Below are 20,959 nucleotides of genomic sequence, written 5' to 3'. Positions count from 1 at the left end.
CTCACCTCTTTCATGACCAGATCCTTTTCTGTGCAAATCCCCGCACCAAAGTGAGACCACACATCAGGTTTCACCTCTTGCTCCTGCACTTTGCGTTGCCAGCTCTTGGGTGGCTGGGAGCTACTTCTGTCAGAAAGAGCACAGATAGCAGCACTAGGAAATGTTATGATAGACAGCCAGTGGCCTCTACAGCATTTTGTTTTGATGCTCTTCAGGTCTCCATTACACATGACAATGAGATGGTGAATAATGATGAACTTCAGGAGTTTTTCTTTTCTCTGCTCACTCAATCTTTCTACTCCATAGTTCCCAAGATGCTCATTTCCAGGACGCACGGTTAGCTCTTACACCACAGCACAGAAGTGTGCCAGCCCTACAGCAGCATCGTTGACCCTAAGCCTGGAGCGTAGCTCAGATGGGTGCAGCACAGATTGATTTTGACAGTGCTGACTTTCTGGAAGCAACAAAACTATGTTCACACAATACTGTATTTGAGCTACATCCTGTCAGGTCCAATCTGGCTTTTTGCACTGGGTACTAGTTATCCATAAATTAGGTAATCCAGCCATGGAAAATGGATCAGCTATTCCTCTTGTCTACAACCCTGTAACAGGAGCAGAGATGGAACATAGCCTACCAGGTAGACAAAGTAACTATTGCTTTAACACCTTATCAATCTTGTTCAGCTTGCCTATGTCAGTAGCCCTGAACAAGCTAATACAAGTACCAGAAAGAGAATGTCAGGAGAACTTTTTGTATGTACATCCCACTCATTCAGTTCTTCTCATGACTCCATAATACAGCACCAGTCTGATTATTTCTGTGCTCTGACAGCACAACCTGAGCCTTTTGCTGCCTGACTAAGTCTTGGTTTGCCAGGGCCTTGCTCATCAGCACTCTCATCACCATTTTCCTTTTGTTCTCATTCCTTGATGTATAGCCCTTTTTCAAAGTCAGTTTAGAGTTTAATCAATTTGACCTCAAGAAACTTCTTAGATAACTATTGGCCTACTACTATGAAGCTATGTAAGCTATAGATGCTTATGGATTTCTGAAAATAGTCTTCTTAAGTGGAAAATAAGTGGCTAAATACCTCTGAAGGTATGTGTACAAATACTTGAGAGTATTTTTATCAACATCTGTAGGTAAGATATTATCACTTCATCCAGAAATGCTGGAAAATAACACAGTCACTTAGCTGTAAAACTTGTCTTTGGAAGTGTGGCCTTCAGGACATCTAAAATTCCTAAGGTCTCAATCTTGTTGCCTAGTATTATTTGAATAAATGAACCCTACAACACATTATGAAAAGGCTGATGAGGATACTCTGAAAGTCTTCACTGGAATTAGAAAGTCTTTGGGTGTTGTTTTTTGAGGGTTTTTTTAGTAGATCTGATAGTAGGTTTGCTAGTAGATTTGGTATCAGGACAAATTTTTTGTCAGTACACTTCTTTCTGCCTCACAAGGAGTTGCAATGGCAAGCCTAGATTTCTATTTTAAGAGCGTAATTGAGGGAATCAAATGATTGTGGATGATTATAAGTTATTAAAACAGTTGGAACTTCTAGATAAACCTCTGCTGCCATACTGTTTATTGGTATGCTGAGCTGTCTTACCGTTTCCATAAGTACTGGTCAAGAGAATCACAAACAGATTTGTTAATTGCTTTCACTGAAGCCAAACGTATTTATGGGACAGTTACATCAGAAGTAGCCAAAAACTACATATCTCTTCAAACTGTCTCTTGAGTTCCATCTCCTATATTTATTCTAGATTTTTGTGTGTGAATTTTCACTAATAATGATCTTAAATATAACTGTTTATGTTCACTCATAATGGGTTAACTACAAACTTCTGAATACTTAGCAGGAATTGCAAATTACACTTTACATTACACTTTGCATACACTTTTACATTGTGAATGCTGTGATCTTGATACTCTGAATGAAACTTTCCTCTTAATGTTACCTGAGGAATTTAGGAGCTCGGTGTACAGATACTTAGGAAAAATAGTCATTTTGTGCATTTGGCCAGGTCACACTAAACAAGTGCTGGCTTAGAAGCCTCTGACAACCTTTTGTTAAATTCCCTCACACAAAACCTGACCAGAAAGGAGTCCATGCTAATCCTTATTTCATACTTCTGCTTCTCTGTGTTCAGACTCACGGATTTGCTTTTACTAATCCTCCAACTCCAGGGTGGCTGTTTACAAAATAAGATGCTAAAAACTCAAGTAAAGGCATCACAGTCTGTCTCTTCAGAAGCTATTTGCCTCTTTAAATTTGAGTCTAAGCAATCTGATACTTATGATATCTAGAGCTGATGAATTTACTCCAGGCTACTAGATGTAGTGTTAATACAGTCCTGAACTGCATGGAGAAATGAAAAAAGTTGAACCAGAACATCAGGCAAATAAAACTTCTCTTTCCAAAAGAGAAAAACCTGATGCATCTGACAGGCTACCGCAAAAGGAGCATAGAAATCCCTACCAAAAACATGTGGGAGGGAACATATATTTAAAATAGGACCGCCTAATTCAGCTGCTAAATCACTGTAAGGAGCTCTGTACGACTGTGTGTGCGGGAGGGAGAGACAGAGGGAGAGAGGAGCAGAGGGAGGAGGGAGGGAGGGCAACGTGCCTTTCACAGAGCTGGGAGCTCGATGGGAATGTTTGATTAGCTCCTCTTTGAAAGAGAAAAAGGTGTCCAGGCCTCCCTTCGCCGCCTGCCTCTGATTCTTTAGAATAATGTTGGCTGGAGTTTGTGGTACAGAAAAACTGGGAAAAAAAAGCACTTTCATACTGTGTGGAGAAAAGGAATAAAAAGTTGCACACCTCAAACAAGGTAATTCTGATGTCATTTCACTGCTATATTCATTTTCTGGGGACAGAGGGAATTGTGTTGTTTTTTTTTTTTTGTGTGTGTGTTGATTGTAGTTAAATATTTTCACTGCTAAGAAACTGTAGGGATATAATTTTTTGTTTAAACTTCCAGCTGTGTGTGTAAGATCACAGACCCAGGAAGATGAAGACATAGATGTAAAATGAAACTGTACTTTGTATATTTCATTAAGCATTTATAAAAGCATTAAACCCCTGCTGCTGAAGTGGACACATATACTCACTGCCTCAATAGCAAGGGCTTAACTGCTTCATAAAGCTTAGTATATATTAGTCACACACCAATAGACACATACATGGCTGTTGTTCAAATAGTGTGCAGTAGGCAATGTGACCTGTTCCTTATGTTTAAAGTGGTTTTGCTTTCAAAACTTTTTCTTTGCCTCTTTGATCAATAGGAAGGTATGTGCTGTATCATTAATTAGCACTACAGGTCTCTGGAGACATTGATCTCCAAGACACCAAATGGAAAATGATATTATTCCAGTGATGTGTACTTGTATGGTGTGAACTCCCTTGCTAGTTGGATAGATGCAGACATACAAGCAGTACAGTAGCCTAGACTTTATGTATACTTTTGTGCTGAGTGCTTATTTTGCTTCTGTGGGTCCAAAAATGAGTAGCATTGTCAAGCCTGCCACAGCAATTCAGCTCTCTGCAGAGATTAGAGTCCTGATAAGTCTCTTCAAAATGTGATTTCTGTCAGACTAGTACAAACATGAACCAAATGCCCCAAGCAAACTTTCAACCCTACTCGATATTATGTTCCTAGAGTTTATGTGAACTATGCCATATCCAGAGCAAAACAGGAGCTACAGGTTGAAGAGACAGACCCCACTTAGCATACATCTCCGAAATTTAAAGAGAGGACCAAAAAAAAGAAAGATTACACGAAGAAAAATTTAGTTCAGTTTTGATGGCTTATGCAATCTATTTGACTTAGAATAGCAATGGAGTCACATATGTTTATAAAATGTTTTCTGTATGTGTGCTAAAGTTAAAAACATCTTGTATTTTACTATGGTAAAGACTGGCTTTTTTTTTCTGTGTCTGTAGTACCATGTCCTTCAGTCTTTAATCAGATCATCACTTGAATTAAAGTGATGACTGTAAGGCCAGTCTCTTTAGGAAACACAGACAGAAGTAGACAAAGTAAACAAGTAGAAGTAACTGCATTGCACATACACAGTACTTTCTGAATACTGAATCCGATACCTTACTGCAGACTGACTTACTTTGCTCCCATATTTTATCTAGTGCTTGAAGTTGCTGGGCTGACAAAAAAAATAATGTCCTGACTTTCTGTTATTCAAGATAAAATATTTAATAAATAATCAGAAGAGAAACTCTCATACCAATAGAATTGCTGTGGCAGTGTTCTTGCACAAGTCTTGGTTGTTGAAGCAAGTGGTTCTATAAGCAACACCATCAAGGAAACAGGTTTCCTCATACTTGGGATCCAAGAAAGAGGCTATATGTTGGTTCTGTAATGCCCAATAATGGATCCTAATGAAGTCTCTCCTTTAGTGGGAAAATTAATAAGGTACTCAACTCTTCACCCAGCTACTTACTTCATCGTAAGTAGGAAATTAATTTTTATACTCCCTTGAGTCAAACTTGATTAAAATGAGTATTTCTAAAAGAGGGCTGCTTGAGAAAGCATGAACACAGAAGATGGGAAAACAAACTAATTACTTATGGTGAAAGAACAGAATTATTATTTCTGGCCATTCCTTTTTTAGAAAACACTATTAAAAAAAAACACAAATGGAAGTTTACGTAACAGTGACATCAAAGACTTGACTGTAACTGGTCTACGTGGGGATTTTTTATATTTTTTCCTTTTCTCAGAGCTTCAAATACAGCTCTAGAAAGAAAATACTGTCCAGTAGCTCAACATGCTAACCCAACAACTAAGGCTGTACTCTTCCAGTGTCTCGAGGCTGAACACAGAAAAAAAAAAGTGCTCTATCATACAGTCAAGAAAACTCAGTACAGAGGGATGGGCAGGTGCTGGATCAGTGAGGTGCATATTGTCCCATTGCAGTGGGGTATTTTCTGGAAAAGTGGCCCAGATTTTCCTGAGAGCCCTGGGAAATATTCTGGCCTCTTGAAGCTCTGGGTCCAGCATGCATTCATGGACTCAGAAATTGAATACTGACCATTGAGCATTCCCTTCTTTCTGAAAGCCCATCCATCATAGAGGGCACATTGATCTGCATTAGAAGATAGAAATACAGAACAAAATAGAAATAAATGCAAAACTAAAGTTTGAGCTGCTTTTTTTTTTTTTTTCACTTTGCCCACCTAGAGTAGTTTTAAGGCCAGAGTCATAGGGAGGTGTAGGTGCTTAGCACCTACTTAAGCACTTCAGTCACTTTTTTGAACACTCTGGTGCACAAGGAGCCCCGTTGTTCCCAGTGCTGCTGGCCTTGGGTGCCTGTGCTGGGATTCAGCTGGGGAGTGGAACAATGCAGCCACTGTTTGTGGCCAATTGTCACACTGAGTCTATAATTATCTCTCTTCTAATGACCAGCCAAGCAAGATAACAGTTTTTATTCTATGTTTAGAAAACAATGTCTTACTACAAATTGGTGGTTCATTCGCCTGTAAAAGAGCCTCTCTAATAGCCTTGGAGCAGATGTCACTCTTTTGCATCCCAGTTCGTTTATTTATTGCACACTTCACACTTGGAAAACTTGTGTGAATGCTACAGAAGCAGCACAAGTGGTGTAGAAGTGACCAGAAAAGCTGTAGCCTTTTAGGCTCTGTCAACATCAGAAATTAAACTCCGTCTAGCTCATGACAGCCTGCATCATGCGGGTGAACTTTTTTAGCTCCCAGCCCACAGGGGCTGCATGTGTGGCTGCAAGTGCTACGGGAGGGAGCAGTGAAACTGACTCCCTCCAAGCTGCAGCAAAAAGGGTGGTGTGAAGGGGTTTGTTGCAGTTAACACAAGGCTGTATGACAGATGAGATTTTCTACGGTACTGTGGCCCACAGATATGCTTGGGAGACTTCAGATATAGGCTCCTAAGGCATCTATGGGGGTAGCTATACTCACCAGCAGTGACTGCAGCCTGCATGAATATGTCTGACCCTTGCAGACAGTGGGATGAATCAGAAGTGGGTAGTCAGGACAGCACAGCACTCGTGGTTCAGCTACCTGAGTGTTGGCTCAGGTCCCTGCAAACATTTAGCTCCAAGCTATGTGCTGGGGCAGCCACACTGTGTGTGGTGTTCGAGGGCTACTCCCACATCCCCTGAGGTGTACCTTGCCAGCAGAGCAGTAGAGCCACCATTCCCTCTCTCCATGGCCCTCTCACCCTCACCTTTTGCCACCTTCCTCTGAGCTGGCACCTCTGCTTTCCATCCCAATAGAACATGACTACACCATTTGTTCAGCAGATGAGCACTGGAAAAAGCCAATAAGTGCTGGTCAGGATGAATATTTGCTGGTGATTTGGAACCAGCATCTTAGGTTGGAACAGCATTTTAGTTAAAATAATAATACCATCTGCGCTGCCACCTTGCTTTTGCTATTGAAGAAAAGCACTCAGATCCATAGCTCATCCCCCAGATTGGCAACACATCTGGATTCAGAAGAATATTCATAATCACATTCTCTTAATTCTCATTGCTTAGATTTAAACAGTTCTTAACATGACAAGCCTTACTGTCATGACTGACATGGTTTTCCAGCATTTGTTAAGCCCATTCTACCTCTGGTTCATCTCCAGAGCTGAGAATATGTTAACAGTTCATCTGTACATCCATAATGTATCTCATTCCACGGGGCATGCTACAAATACAGATATTAGAAAAAGCTCTAAGTATGCCAACTATATTTGCAAACTATATTTTGGCCTGCCACCTTATAAAATAGCTTTGTGAATGCAACACGTTACATGGCAGCCAACAGTTTCTCAGTTGGCATTTGGTTTCCTATGAAAAAACCATAATTGCCAATTGACAGTTTGACATGAGCCAAAATTTCTGCAAAAATTCTAAATGATCTCTGTGTAGCTTCTTGCAGTCCTTTAATGTCCCCACCAGGATGCACTGGGGATTTCCAGTGCCTGCAGGCTTGTACATAAAACTGTGGAAATTTTTACCTCTCCAAGATCACTTGTTTACAGAAAGTTTGAATGTGACCACGTCTGTACTTCTCAATCTCCCTGCCAGGTTTCTTTAAGGTTTCAGAAGGCTCCATTCTTTCTATTTGCACCAAACCTGTAGCTTGCTCTGGAGCTCCTAGAACAAGAGTGAGACATAGAGGAAAGCTGGCAGCAATGCTGTGTACCCTGGCCTTAGACACCTCTAGAGAATCTGAGTGATGCAAGGGTAAGTCTCCATGATCTGGTGGCAATAGGCATTGCTGCCAGCCAGCTGAGGATGCTAGAAGCCTGTCTTGCTTACCACTCTGACAATACATCTGCGGCACACCAGCATTTTGTTCTCCTGGGCTTGGTGGAAGTGTCTGGATGTGAAGAGTAGAAAGAGAGGCTGCTTGGAGAGGAGGATAACCAGGAAGAAGGAGAAGAGTATCCAAATGAGAAAGGGAAAGGGTTATGAAGTTTAGAGTAATTGCTCTGGAATAATCTGGTACAAACAGCACCACTCGCAAGGTCAAATATAGGTATCAAACATGCACCTATGAATCTACAAGGAATAAATGTAGACACCTGCCCTTTTCCTCAAGCATGTCCGACAAATCTTCGTTCACCCTGCTCTGGGGACAGTTTCTCTACCAAACTTTCAAAATTTGTGGTAATTTTGGATATAGAATTTCAGGCTTCCACAAGCTACATCTTCTATTCTCACTAGTGAAATCTATGCATTAAAAGAAATATGTATGTTAGGTGTTAACTAGAAGGAGAAGCTCATATCTTCAAGCCAATGATCAGAATACATTTCCTAAGCATGAAAATCTATTATGCAGTACTGAGATTTGAAGGCTTCATTTTGGATTTAAAACAGAGCTTTGACCATCAGCTACAACTTCCTGCTGTGTGATTGTTCCTAGTTTGTGCAATAAACACAGTTTTCCTTTTTGATCTTGGATTCTCAGAAACAGAATCCTGTGATTCACCTCTGTGTTGAAACAGCAGGTTTTAAGAGCTTCTGTTAGGCAAAATTAGTAAATAAATATCAGTCTGTTCCTGAGAAGTACTTCTCAACAATTTTTGGCTGCACCTCCACTGTCACAGTATCCATGTGAGGCTCTGAAGGCTTTGCTCCCTGACACTGCCTTCTTTAGATCTTCAGGTGCCTCCAGGGCACTCATACATAAGGGGATATGTTTTTGGAAGCAAAATCCCATGTCACATTTCCTGTATTTTCAGTATTGTAAGAAGCTCATGCCCACCAGTTGCCATGGGTTACCAACATGCGTACCATTAATGCTGCACAGCATCACCTGTGTGATGCCAAGTCTGACCAGCAACACCTTTTCAGAGATCCAGTGCTACCCTAAATTATACATTATAAATACTAGTATTCATGCAAACCTGTAGATCATCCCAAAAGCAGCACGGAGTCTCAAAATGTCTTCTTGAGCCATTAAATTGGAAGCAGTACTCACAGGAGTACAGTTTTCCAGACTCCCTGTCCATGTTTAGTGATAACTTTCAGCTTGAACGCGCCCACTGGATTACAGGTGCGCTGCACACTGACACCAGAGAGACAAAAACAACTGAGACTGCCTGTAACAAAACCAAAGTGGAAACAACCACTTGCTGAGAAGGTCAGCCTGCTTCAGTGCAAGGAGTAAGGCTCAACTGGCACTGCAGCCTTGCACCATGAGCCCTTGAGGAGCAGGACTCACCTCCAACCCGTGAGGTGGAGAGGTGTCAGACATTCAAGCCTTAAGAACTCTCTGTAGAGCGAGTGAAATACATGCAATTTGTCCACATAAGTATGGGCAGACTCTGCTCAAAGAATAAAGACTAACCTTTGCCATCCTCCATGAGGAAAATAAGAATGCATAAGCTAGCAAGTGACCTGCAGAGCTGCTTGTGGCCCAGATCTTCAGGACATGAGCCTGCAGGAGATTCACTGACATGCCTTTTGCACCTGGTTACTGCAACAGCATGCATCTCCTCTGAGCATGCTGGTGCCCCATATATATCCTATGCATACTGAAGGGAGGTCAGAAGGGATGGGTGGTTGGCCTGGGGTGGTTGCCAGCACAGGAGCTGCTTAGTTTTCCAAAACACTTTCTGCAGCTTTCTAATTTCCTGAAGATATTTTGATTTTCTTGTTCAAGTCACCATCACTCAATTCAATTCAATAACTTACTGCTTTTTTAAAACCAATGCTGCTACATGCCAGAATAGTTCCAGGTAGTTTTTTTCATCTGTATAGGTTTTGTGAGTCCTTATCCAAGAAGTTCATGACTTTGGCATGAGGCAGCAATAGTTGTACTGACTGAACCAATGCAGCTTCCATTCTATTTTTCTGTAAGATGATGTATAAATTTATCAGCATGATTAAGAATCAGTTTTACTTTCAGTCTAGAGATACAACTCACCTTTGTAGCAAAGGGATACATGTACCTTTAATAAGCAGAACATAAACATACTAATGTTCCTCTAAATTTCTGCACAAAAAGGTGTTAAGCTTTGTCTGAACATGCCACAAAAATTTCAAAAGCCATTTCCAGAGTGATGTGCAGTTTCTTCAGTGCCTTTTTCTCAGATTCTTCACTTTTAGACCAAATATGTACCTTCAGGGGAATTCTGACACACTACAATAATTCTTAGTTTGCAGGCAGTGCAATAGCAAAGTTATTTAGTGACTTTTGTGTGTGAGTGTGTGTGCATCCAACCTGAGAAACCATTAACTTTAAAAAGTCCTTTTGACTTTTTATAAGTAGGTGTTCTGTTGAAAATAGAAAACAGTGTGCTTTACAGAGAGCAAAGGAAATGTAGCCACGACTCTTATGCTCCGTACCTAGCACAGCCCTTAGGTCCTACTGGATTGCAGGTTTTTCCAGTTCACAAATTGCATGTAACAGCAATTCTCAATGAACCAGGAAAGCTGTGTGTCAAAATGAAAAGATGTAACATCTGATGATTTAAGTAGAAAAATGGAAAGCACATTGTAGTGACCCTCATACAAACAGTCATCTGGAGATTCCAAGTTACGCTTTCTCTGTGAGTGGGTGACATATCCTAAATGTATTTCTTCCTGTGCTGGGAGGGACAGGTCAGACCAGTGTAATTGGTGGTTACCTCTGTGAAGCAGATGAGAAAGTATAATCACTACAGCTTTATTTAGGCCCTGAGAAAGGTCTGGCAAGTTAAATCACACTATAGTTTTAAATAAATTACCTTCTTCTGAAAGAGCTCTGTAGGAAGCAGAGAAAGCATTCATCCCTGTTACTTCAACCTTACACTGGTTGAATTTCAGATCCTTGCATGAATATAAAATGAGTAGCACAAGGTTGCTTGGTTGTTTTTATTTGGCTATAAATTGCTGGGTATATCATCTTTTCTTTATACTTGCCTGACTGGAGCTATTTCATACTAAATTGTTCTTGAAAATCTGTACAAACATTCCTTAAAGTGGCATTAAAAAAAAAAAAAGATTTGTTTTTCTGAAGTGCAACTTAGTACTGGGACATCTGAGTACAGCAACCCAGCAGGTACTGGGTACCAGCAGCCCTGCTGGCTCTCTTCTGAGTATTTCACGGAGCACAGCAGACTCCATTTAAAGCATGACACAGCAGTCAATCAAAGCATCTATAATGGGAGGCAAGTGGTGACAACCCTTGATCAGGAAGGACTGTATTCAGGGTTCTCTGCAACCTCAGAGTTTCAGCTCACATTTCTATCATCAAATTGATCTCCGTTGCCAGGCTCTGGACCATTAAAGATTCTCAATTCCCTGCTTTAAAGCAGGACTCTGCGTAACCAGCAATACTAGAAGTATGGGATCAAAAAACAAGTGAGAAGCAGTGCTTGCCTGCTTGCTTTCTTGATAGCAGAGCAGAAACAGAGCCTCTGGTGCAGGGAAGGTCCCAGGACCCTACATGCTCCTCCCCATGTGAATGTTCCAGACACACAGCCACAAGCCAGTCAGCTGAATTTATCTGAAAAGCAAAGCTAACACTTATCACCGTGTAACAGTACAGGGGAAACCAGCACATATTCAGGCAACAAAGCAGTGTCCAAGCCCCTGCTCCCATCTCTGAAGCAAAAGGCCTAAACACCAACCAAGAACAGCAGCAAACACCACCCTGCTTTGAGGGTGTGATGACCCACAGTGGGGAGGACAACTGTAGATGACCTCAAGATTCATGTGGCTACAGAAGAGCGTGACAGAGAGCCTGCTTATGTACTAAAGGCTTTCTACTCAAAATTAATAGCCCTGCCTGTAATCCTAATGCTAGCTGTACATGTTAAAAAGACACTTATAAGAGTATATTGTCCACAGGCTTAGAAGTTCATCCAGCAGTGGTTTGTAGGGCAATCTAAGCTTCTAGAATCAAATATAGCTATTGACTCTGTTTTTTCAGTAAAACTCATACCTGTTTTTTTAAAATACACAATTATTTTGATTTTTTTTTAACGTACAGATTCTCAGACCAACTCAGTGCACTGTGTTTACATTGTTATATCCTTCTGAGAAGAAAGACGGGGAAACAAAACTGCAGGTATTAGCCCTTAACCTAGTTTGCACCAGAATGCACAGCTATTACACTGGTGAGCTAGGGGACAGAATGTGAGCATGAAACAAAGAAAGAGGGAAACAGAATAATAATTAAAAAAAAAAGAAATCATTTTTTAAAACATCTGACATTTTTTTATCCTGTAAGATGACAGTCAGCTCTTGTTTATCTGAACCAGTGTACTCATACATACACCAAACCCACCTGATTTTCCTGTAAGGAGCACATATTTAACTCCACCCACAGTGCTTAAAGTTAGCCCTGTTGACTCCATGCTACTTGTTTGAATAGCTTTCAGACAAAGTGCACTTCTTTTTTTGAAGTGCCATTGCTGCTGCTATATTACAGCCCTTTGAGAAGGAGAACAATAATACACACTATTGTGATACAAAGAGAGTACAGAAATTAATTTCTGCAGCACAGGAGATTACAGGAAATAAACTGCTTATGCCTGCAGAGACAAAGCATGTGACACCAGCAAAAAATTTGTGTTTTCAAACATGATGGACAGCATTGCCTTACACCAAGCATCAAGGACTAATTTTAAACCTCCAGTTCCATCATCAAATGTATAGTTTTCCATTCAGTGACAGTTTAGAGTGATAAAAAGCCGTCTGTCTGTTCGCAGAGGTTCTTTCATGTAGCAGCTCTCTTGGAGAGCCTTATAAAAGCCAAGCTGATATAACGAAGGGTCAGTATCAAACTCTGAATTTATGTGCTGGAAGAACGGCTTGCTAATTCTGTCTTTTCTCTGATAGTCAAGCTTTTTCAAATATTTGCAGTAGAGAGAAAGGAATCAACATTTTTTCAAATAGAAATGTGATTTCAAAACATTAGGGCAGTAATTTTACTTGGAAAAACTGAAGTAGATTCTCCTTGCTGGATTTGTGCCTGATTTGACTGAGATTTTAGCAGTGTTAATATAATGCATTTACACTGCTTTCCTGGTATAGGAGTAATGTATGGTATTGCAGTTGGGAGGATACAGATGAGGAAATGTACTCAGACAGAAGAGATTTAATGCTAAATGGTCACTTGCTGCAAATAATTAATGGAATTCTGCTAAGCATAGCTGCATTATGGCTCATGAAGAGTCACAGAATAGTGACGGAAGATGCCAGTGAATCAGGGCTTACAAAATATCTACCAGATCATCCATTGTTTTGGTTCACTAATGAGACACAAACTGAAAAGGCACCTTAGCATCTCAGTGCTGGGAGTGAAAGGATCCACAGCAAATGGACGTATCAAACAAAAACCAGAGCTCTGGGCATTAGAACTTTTTTTTTCTCCCACTTTGCGTGTGTGACAAGAATTTCATCAAGCTGGAAAAATAAAAATATGTAAAATCCAGTTTACACCAGAGACAGAATAGCTCAGAGAATAAAGCACCATGTTCAGGGTAAGTGGCTCCTTCCTCTGTTTTAGTGACCATCTGAGATTTGGATGGAATTTGTCATAACTATGAAGCCATAACAGGCACATTCCTCTTATACATAAGATTTCTCATTTTGGCTTTTGTAAGGTTAATTACAATGTGGATTATTTTCTTTCGTATCCATGTGGCCCCTTGCATCACATTTCTGGAATACAGGTGGTTTGGCCAGGTGTACTTCAGTAGCAGGGAGACTTCAGGAAAAGAACGGCAGAACAATGATGTGGATATTCATGTGGACACATAATGATGCTAACACAGTTGTGCTTACCTCAGTGGAGAACTCCGTGATCAGTTATTCCCCAGAGTGCAGACTGGATAACATATAGTGCATATTTGAAAGATACAAGTTTCAAATAATCTTCAAAATAAAAATAAGATCTGGAAGCAAAAGGGAAGATCAATATGAGACCCACATGAACCACATCCCACTTCAGAAGAAAACAAATTAAATCAGGTGAACTGGACACTTCCTGTATGTTCAGTAATGCTCATAGCATAGTCTAACTCCAAGCAGAAACTTTTGGTTTTGTTTTAATGGGATCTGTTAATGTTGTAAATTTATAAAAGGACAGTATCTCTGGTTTAACAGCGAAGTGTCATTTTTGATCTTCCACATATGAAACATCCCCAAATTTGCCACTGGACCTCCAAGGACTACAAAGCCTGTTGCACGCACAGGTCCATTTGCAGGATCAGAGCCCTAGCTTCCCTTTCCTTTCCAGAGAAACAAAAAATTACCATTTTACTTCACACTTTTCTTCTCTTTAAGATTCTGTAGTAGTGGATGCCATACTAGCACACAGTATGTCCAGGACCTAAATCTGGTGATCCCTAGGCCCCAAATACCATGACTGCAACCAGACCCTCCTGGAGCCTGTAGCCAGGCACTAACTGCCCTGCAACGTAAATCCTCATGTGCCTTCCCTCATGTGACAGGCAAAGGTCTGAGGGCCCTGACCATAATAGAGAAGTAAAAATCATAGATGTAGCCTGCCTGTATAAAAATGGTTATAAATTATAGAGGTCTGCAGCTGGCTGAACCCAACTTAGTCTAGTATACCGTTTTCGTCATTCTTCCTCAAAAAAACATGTGACTTGCTCAGAAAAAGGAGACATTAAAATGAAAAATATGGAAACATTGCCTATGATGACAGATTGCATATTTCAACTTGCTTCAAGAGTGAGCTGACTTATCTTCCCCTTACATTTGTGAGATTACAGGATGCAGTTGAATATTCATATCTGTGAGCACTCCCTAGAAAACTTCCCTAGTGAATTAACATGACCAATGGCATGACCATGTCTGTCGTGTCCTCTGCTATGACCAGCTTCATAAATAAACCCTGAAACCAAGAAAACCTTAGGTTTGCTGATTTAAAAGTCAAAGTTTGACAGAAGTAAAAAATGAGTGCTTGGTTGTTCTAGACTCCTAGTATCATCTCTGGGGATATCAGCCTCTCTGCAAAGCAAATGCAGCCCAGGAGAAAAGGGCACAGCGTATGAGGCCTGTGATATGCTGATGAATGCTGCACACTCCCTCTTTCCCTTACCATTCCAATATCATCTACAGCGCCTCTAAATGCAACCTGATGTACTCATGTTTTACTTTCCAGTGTTTCTTACTGATCCAGACTTTGCTTCAGTCACTATGAAGGCCTCTGTCTTTGCAACCTTCTTTGGTAAGTACAGCTGATGTGCTGCAATTAGTAGGCTTGTACTCCCCTGTCCTGGCTAATCAGTGGCTGCTGATGGAGTAAGCCTTGGCACAGCTTTTCAGAAATGGGCTCCTGACTTTTGCTTAAAAATACGTAAAACTAATTACTTGAAGTGATTTCTAAGTGCCTGACCTTAGCTAGACACAGTCTGCATCACCAAGTCTGAAAATATCTGTAACTTAAAGATTCCTTACAAAGGAAAATCAGGTATTGATTTTGTATTCACACAATACATCAATACATACACATCTTGTTTACCTCTGAGTTTTACAAGAACACAGTGTTTTCTCCAAGCAAGAAGTGCCAAAGCAGAATGGTTATAAAAGTGTCCTATTTTCTTATTCCTAGTTTTTTTCTCTCCCCAACTTGATAATTACTTCATGCACAGAGATGTCGATCTACTGGTATTCATCACACCAGTTGCAGTTTCCACCACTCATGGAAACAGTTTTCCTTTTTGCTGTTTCCTGGATCATTTAGACTCAATAACATCTTTTGACAGTGAGTTTCACAGACTAATGTATGACCAATTGTTCTTGACTCCCCTTCAGAAAACTCCCTATTTTCACTACACAAGTTAACCAACAAGCAGAAACTTAGAAGAGTCATCTTTAAACATTTATATTTCATTTTCTCAACCAGTTGATTAAAACTTGGGGAATCCCATCCAGAAGAGCTTATGGTGACTTATGCTGGTAGTCCACTTTTTCCTGAAACTATATTTTCTTTGTTCTAGGTGTATTTCTTACATGTACATTTGCAGCTAAGGAAGCCACAAAGAGGACCAAGAAGGCTAAGCTATGTAAGTGATCCCATTAGGATGCTTGGCTGCTTTACAGGAAGCAAGACTGATGCATAAAAATGTCTGAAGTGATATTCTGGTAACTCTTCACAGTTCATGCAGAGTCAATGGAAACATATATTAAGTAACAAATTATTCTACTGAAATCAGATCACTAAAATGTGTGCTACCTTCTGTGAATAAAGGGGATACTGTGTATTTCAGTACTAAAATGTATCTTCATTTGTCCCCACACACCATACAAGGATCATCAAAAGGCTTTTGAAAGAGATCTAAATATATGAAATGAACCTGCTGTAACATAAAGCATACATAGTTATTTAGCATGAGAGAGGCTGTGTATGTCTGGGATGTGTAACTTTCAGTCCTACTCTATAAAAGAGTATCTCTCCACTGACTATTTTCCTCATTTAGTTGAATGCAAGTATGCTAGGAGGTGATGATTTATACTTAACCACCTGTGCAAAGTAAATTGTACCCATCAAATAATTTTAAAACTAAAGGGAAGATAATAGGATGTGGCTGCAGCCTAGCATTACAGGTGGCACAGAATTCCAAGAGCACAGGGGAAACTTGGGAAGCATCATTTCTAACCCCTACAATTCTGTGATTCTGTGAATATCCTCAGACTTCTTCAATCCATCCCTACAGCCACAGTTCTTGGTGTAAAGCTTGTTAAGTGTTACGTTGTAAATGCAGAGAACACAGATATCTTTTGTATCACAGAAGCATTGGTGTAAGAGTGTAAGAAGAGGGCATCCCTTTCATTTAGTTACTCATTCTTTTCTGACAAGATCATTCAGCTGTGAAAACATTCAACCTGACTTTACCAAGATTTTGCCCTCACAGACATACCTCAGATCGACTGCGATGTCAAGGCTGGGAAGATAATAAATCCAGAATTCATTGCAAAATGCCCTCCAGGATGTCAAGATGTAAAATACCGTGTTTATGGCACAGACATTTACGCTTCTTTTTCCAGTGTGTGTAGTGCTGCAATTCACAGGTGAGTGGGTTTAACTGAGCCAGGCACCCACAGAGAATCACGGCTTTTCGGGTCCTTCAAAGTTCCCAGAGCATTGTAGGTCTGATTGCAGACTTCTGGTAGAGAGCACATGAGAAAGACCATAAGTGTTACTATGGATCCAGTGCTGCCAATTCTCTATTCCTACTGAAATCAGCTTTGTTTGGAGGTGTTTCTTAGCTGTAGAAGTGTCTTGAGATTTGCAGATCTCAGACTACTGAACTATTCTTATTCGAGTGTGATGAAACTGCTGCTACTAATATGGCTTCAGAAAAAAAAGACGAAGACATCAATGGCAACGAATATGTACAGCTCACATGCTTCTGGGTCTGGTTTTAATTCTGAGGATTTTAATTCAACTGGCCTTGATATCGAAGGATGAGTAATGTGCCTTTCTGCCACAGAAGGAAATACTGAACAAATAAATAGCTAATTAAGATTTTATAGTGCTAATTTTGCCAAATTTAACTTGCCATGCAGAAAATGCACAGAAATGTTTAATGGAGAATCTCTTCACAACCAAAACACTGTAATTGCAGGCAAGACGCAAAAGCAAGATGCATTCAGATAAAAGCACAGAAAGAACTTGTAGAGTCTGATTGACATCTTGGCTTCATTCAAAGAGTTATCACATTGCTTCCAGTTCTGAGAAATATCTGGGAACTTGAGTAAGTCTTGGAGACTTTGTACCTTATTTGAAAAACAATTTCCCTTGATATTGTGTTAGGGAACTGTAGCAGCACCGAGAAAGTAAAAGTGCTCATGAACCTTGGTGACATCAGCTGCTCCACTGCTGGGAATTCTCTGCCCTCCTTCCTTTCCCAGTCCCATCCTATGAATTGCCATGGCCCTGTAACAGCCATGGTTCGATACGACCTGCAGTGATGGAAAATTGTGTTAATGGGTTAATGTGAAGCTTATAATTGCCATGGAAAACTGCCTCTAAATGAATATAAAATGCAAAGCATTTAGCATTCTTGACTCAGTCTGCCTGGTATGAGTCGTCACTTGAACATGTTAAGAAGACAAAAGCTCTGCTATAAGGGGTAATGCTTACAAGGGGACAGCAGAGCCCTCTGTGTGCTGAGGCACTCTGCCCAAGACTGCATGGAAGTGAGTCCCACTACAAGGCTGCACCCCTGGATGCCACTGGGCCCGGCACTGCCATATCTTGGCTACAGCAGCCACTGCTCAACCCTTTGCTCTTGCAATGACCTTCAAGGGGCTGGCTTTCACACAACAAATTCTTCCTTCGGATATTAGTGCACAGTGAAAACTGTGCATCTCTACAGAACCTGTCCCAGTGGGAAGGTACAAAGTACTGATGGTGAACTCCAATTCTGCTGTAGTTCAAATGCTGGTTCCCTGTATTATTGGAGGGAGGGTTTCCATTTTCCCCATTTGCCGGTTTGAGTTTGGCTTTCTTAGCTTACATGGTGCACCTCCACAGCTCCCAGTAACATTTTGTTCAGCTTATTCTGGGCTGAAGTCAGAACCAGGCTCAGTTTTCTGTGGATAACAGACACTGAAAATCAAAGAATGTATTCGTTTTTGCAAAAGAACAAGTCAGGCAAATGGGAGCTTTGCCTTGGATTCGTCTAAATTATTGTTGTTGCATGGCTGGCCCTCCAACTCTCAGAGTGCATCTCCACATGTTGTGAGTCATGCAGTCATGCTCGTAGGAATTGCAAGGAGGGCAGAAACTAATCCTTCAGTGCAACTCAGTCAGCCTTAAACACTGACCCTGTAGATCAATGGCAAGAAAAAAGAGAGACTGACAGTGCCGCGTAGCTGACTGCTCTTCTGTGTTGATGAAATACAATTTTTCCTTAGCCACAGATCTAGTGGTAGCTATGTAGCTTCACTGTAATCCCTGGCTTAAAGATGGAAGTGAGCACCTTCTACCTCTTACACTGTTTAACAGTTTCATTAGGTTTGGGGAAAAATTCTCACCTTTAGCTACTATGTTTTCCCCTTGCAGTGGTGCAATAGACAACACGGGTGGGAAGATACTTGTTCAGAAGGTGGCTGGCCATGCTGGGTACCGAGGGAGCTTCTCTAATGGAGTCCGGTCACTGTCGTTGCCACGCTGGAGAGAGTCCTTCCTCGTCTCAGGTACCATGCTGAAGCACTTTGGTTAGTTTTTATCCTGGGCTCCCTATGGAGAAAGAGAAATACACCCCACTGGAGCTGTGCACTGCCCACTGCGAGTCTGCCAGAAGTGACAGGTCTGCACTGACTACATTGACTGCCTGAGGGCAGCCCAACTGCATAAAATCTAAGCTTTGGGAATGGTAGGAGTAGGTCTCCCCTTGCATTTGCTCCCCTGAAAAGTTTTGTAGCCAAGCAAGCTAAGACCCCTCAGCGTGAGTCTATGTCCATGTCTTCTGAAGTTACTTGTTTCAGTGCTGCTATTCAGGGTCTGCAGTGAAGACACATAGTCTGTCTTGCTCTGGGATGTGTTCCTTCATGAGTAAAGCAACACATTTTCACTATAGCTGTCGGACACAATGACCAAGGTTCTCCAAGTTCCGAAATAAAGTACACATAGTTTAGTGATATATACATTTAAAATAAAAAGCTGTCAACCCATCTCAAATTATATATAACTGTATTGCATTTCTACAAAATGCTGTATTAAGGATTTATGTTGCTGTATCCCAAATACGTTATGAAATGCTTCCTCCTCTCTAAGCTAGGATGTTATGATATCTACCCAGTACAAGAAAGTCTATTTTAATTTAATACTAATTCCTTCTTCTCCCCAGTACATACAACAGCTCACTTAGATTCAGTGATGAAAGTCACAGATGTTTTTATAGGTTAGATCCTCTTTGCACTAGTTTCATATTATTTCAAACCTGTCTGAACTCATTCTGCCCATACAAAAACAGGGTCTAATTTACATTACTTAACATACAATTTGTAAATCTAACTTCTTGCTTCATGCAGACAAAGGACCATCTCTTGTTGGTCCACAATTCCAAAGGTTTGGGATAGGTATGTCCTACTGATATTAGTTTACATCATTTCTGGATAAATCAACAGCTTGAGCAATGGAAACACCACTAAAAATGAAGAAGTGCTTTCATGTGAAAATTTGTGGACAGTAAAGAAAGTCTTAGAATCTGACCAAAATGAACTGCCATCTGGAGATTGCATTAATATATTTGGATGCTCTTTTTACAGCATTTTACCATGGTACACCACACTACCGGTAGGATTTATTTTGGATGAGTACAGGTTTCCTGGAATAGCTGAATTGCTACTTGTACTTGTTGCTGTTTTTTTCCAACAAATAGCGCATTGTAATTCCGCTTCATAAATGGGAAATATAATCTTTTTACCTCAGCAGCTGCTCACTCCTCATCCTATAAAACTGCAGGAATTTTTGATTTGTAGTAACATATCTTTACTCTTAATTAATAAATCACTAAGACAGATGATGCAAGAGAAAGTTAGAAATACAGGTAAAGAGAAGATGAAACATCTGCATACGTGTAGATGTGGTGAGATTTGTCTTTCACATGTTATTTTCAAGCATGTTGAACTGTTGTTCTAATGCAGTGGCACTATATTATAAACTGCCTCAAGCATACATCTAACATAACATAGTATGTTTGATACCACATGTCATACATAAATAGGAAGGAAATTCTTACCAACCATACCTGCAGAAAATGTGACAATTTTAGAGAGAAATTCGGAAGACTAAATTCTCAAGAAGGCTGTGCCAACAGTTCACTTCCAATTAGGATGCTGACATCAATAGTTCGTGATGTTTAAATTATAAATAAACATCTACACAAAAGAGCATGGAGGAATAATCCTTGGAAGAGCCAAGCAATGAGGTGGCAGTGGGGAACAAGGTCTGTCCCCGGGGATTAAAGCAGCCAGCTCACCAGGAGGTATGCAAATGCACTGGTATTCACTTTCAAGCACTGAAATGCGTTGGCACTCAGCTGAATGGCTCCATTCAGTTTAGGAGGAGTTTGAAGCTAGTGGGTTAAGAAAATAAGAGTCCTAAACCTCTGGGTTTGCTAATTGCAAATAGACACAAGAGGGTGAGCAGCCATCACCCCATGGCTTGTACTTCAAACAGTCAGAAGCTGAGGTTTTCAACTCATATGTAAACCCATTTTAAGTATGTTAAGCAAACTCTGAACTAGATTCAACTTTTTCCAGATGACATATCAGTGGAAAAAGCAAATTACCATAGCTCCAGAAAGCAGGGTCACCTTCAGGTCAGGCTTCAGATCTACCATTTGACAACACAAAGGACACAAGCTGATGTTTATCAAAAAGCAGAGCCCAGGAGTAGCCAGCTTCCTCTTGGCAGATAGCTTTTTTGCACAGTGAAGGCCTTCAGTTTTTCGTTACAAATCAGATTAGCTTTAAATTAAGATTAC

The 20,959-nt window shown here is 40.6% G+C and overlaps 1 protein-coding gene across 1 annotated transcript in view; it reads left to right on the top strand.

Annotated features, from left to right (window-relative positions):
* The first annotated feature begins 2,661 nt into the window (after window positions 1-2,661).
* VIT (vitrin) overlaps window positions 2,662-20,959 on the top strand; it is a 40,171-nt gene continuing 21,873 nt past the window's right edge. Inside the window, exons 1-5 of the mRNA XM_065736307.1 lie at window positions 2,662-2,842; window positions 14,623-14,688; window positions 15,461-15,526; window positions 16,376-16,532; window positions 18,532-18,665. Of these exons, the coding sequence (XP_065592379.1) occupies window positions 14,658-14,688; window positions 15,461-15,526; window positions 16,376-16,532; window positions 18,532-18,665 (388 nt within the window). The 5' untranslated portion in view covers window positions 2,662-2,842; window positions 14,623-14,657. The remainder of the gene's footprint in view (window positions 2,843-14,622; window positions 14,689-15,460; window positions 15,527-16,375; window positions 16,533-18,531; window positions 18,666-20,959) is intronic.

The sequence above is a fragment of the Cyrtonyx montezumae genome, unplaced genomic scaffold (genome assembly GCF_038088225.1).
Source record: "Cyrtonyx montezumae isolate F1298 unplaced genomic scaffold, pur_monq_1.0 scaffold_0, whole genome shotgun sequence".
Classification (NCBI taxonomy): domain Eukaryota; kingdom Metazoa; phylum Chordata; class Aves; order Galliformes; family Odontophoridae; genus Cyrtonyx; species Cyrtonyx montezumae.
The sequence above is the reverse complement of the archived record's forward strand: the minus strand, read 5'-3'. Positions and strand labels throughout refer to the sequence as shown.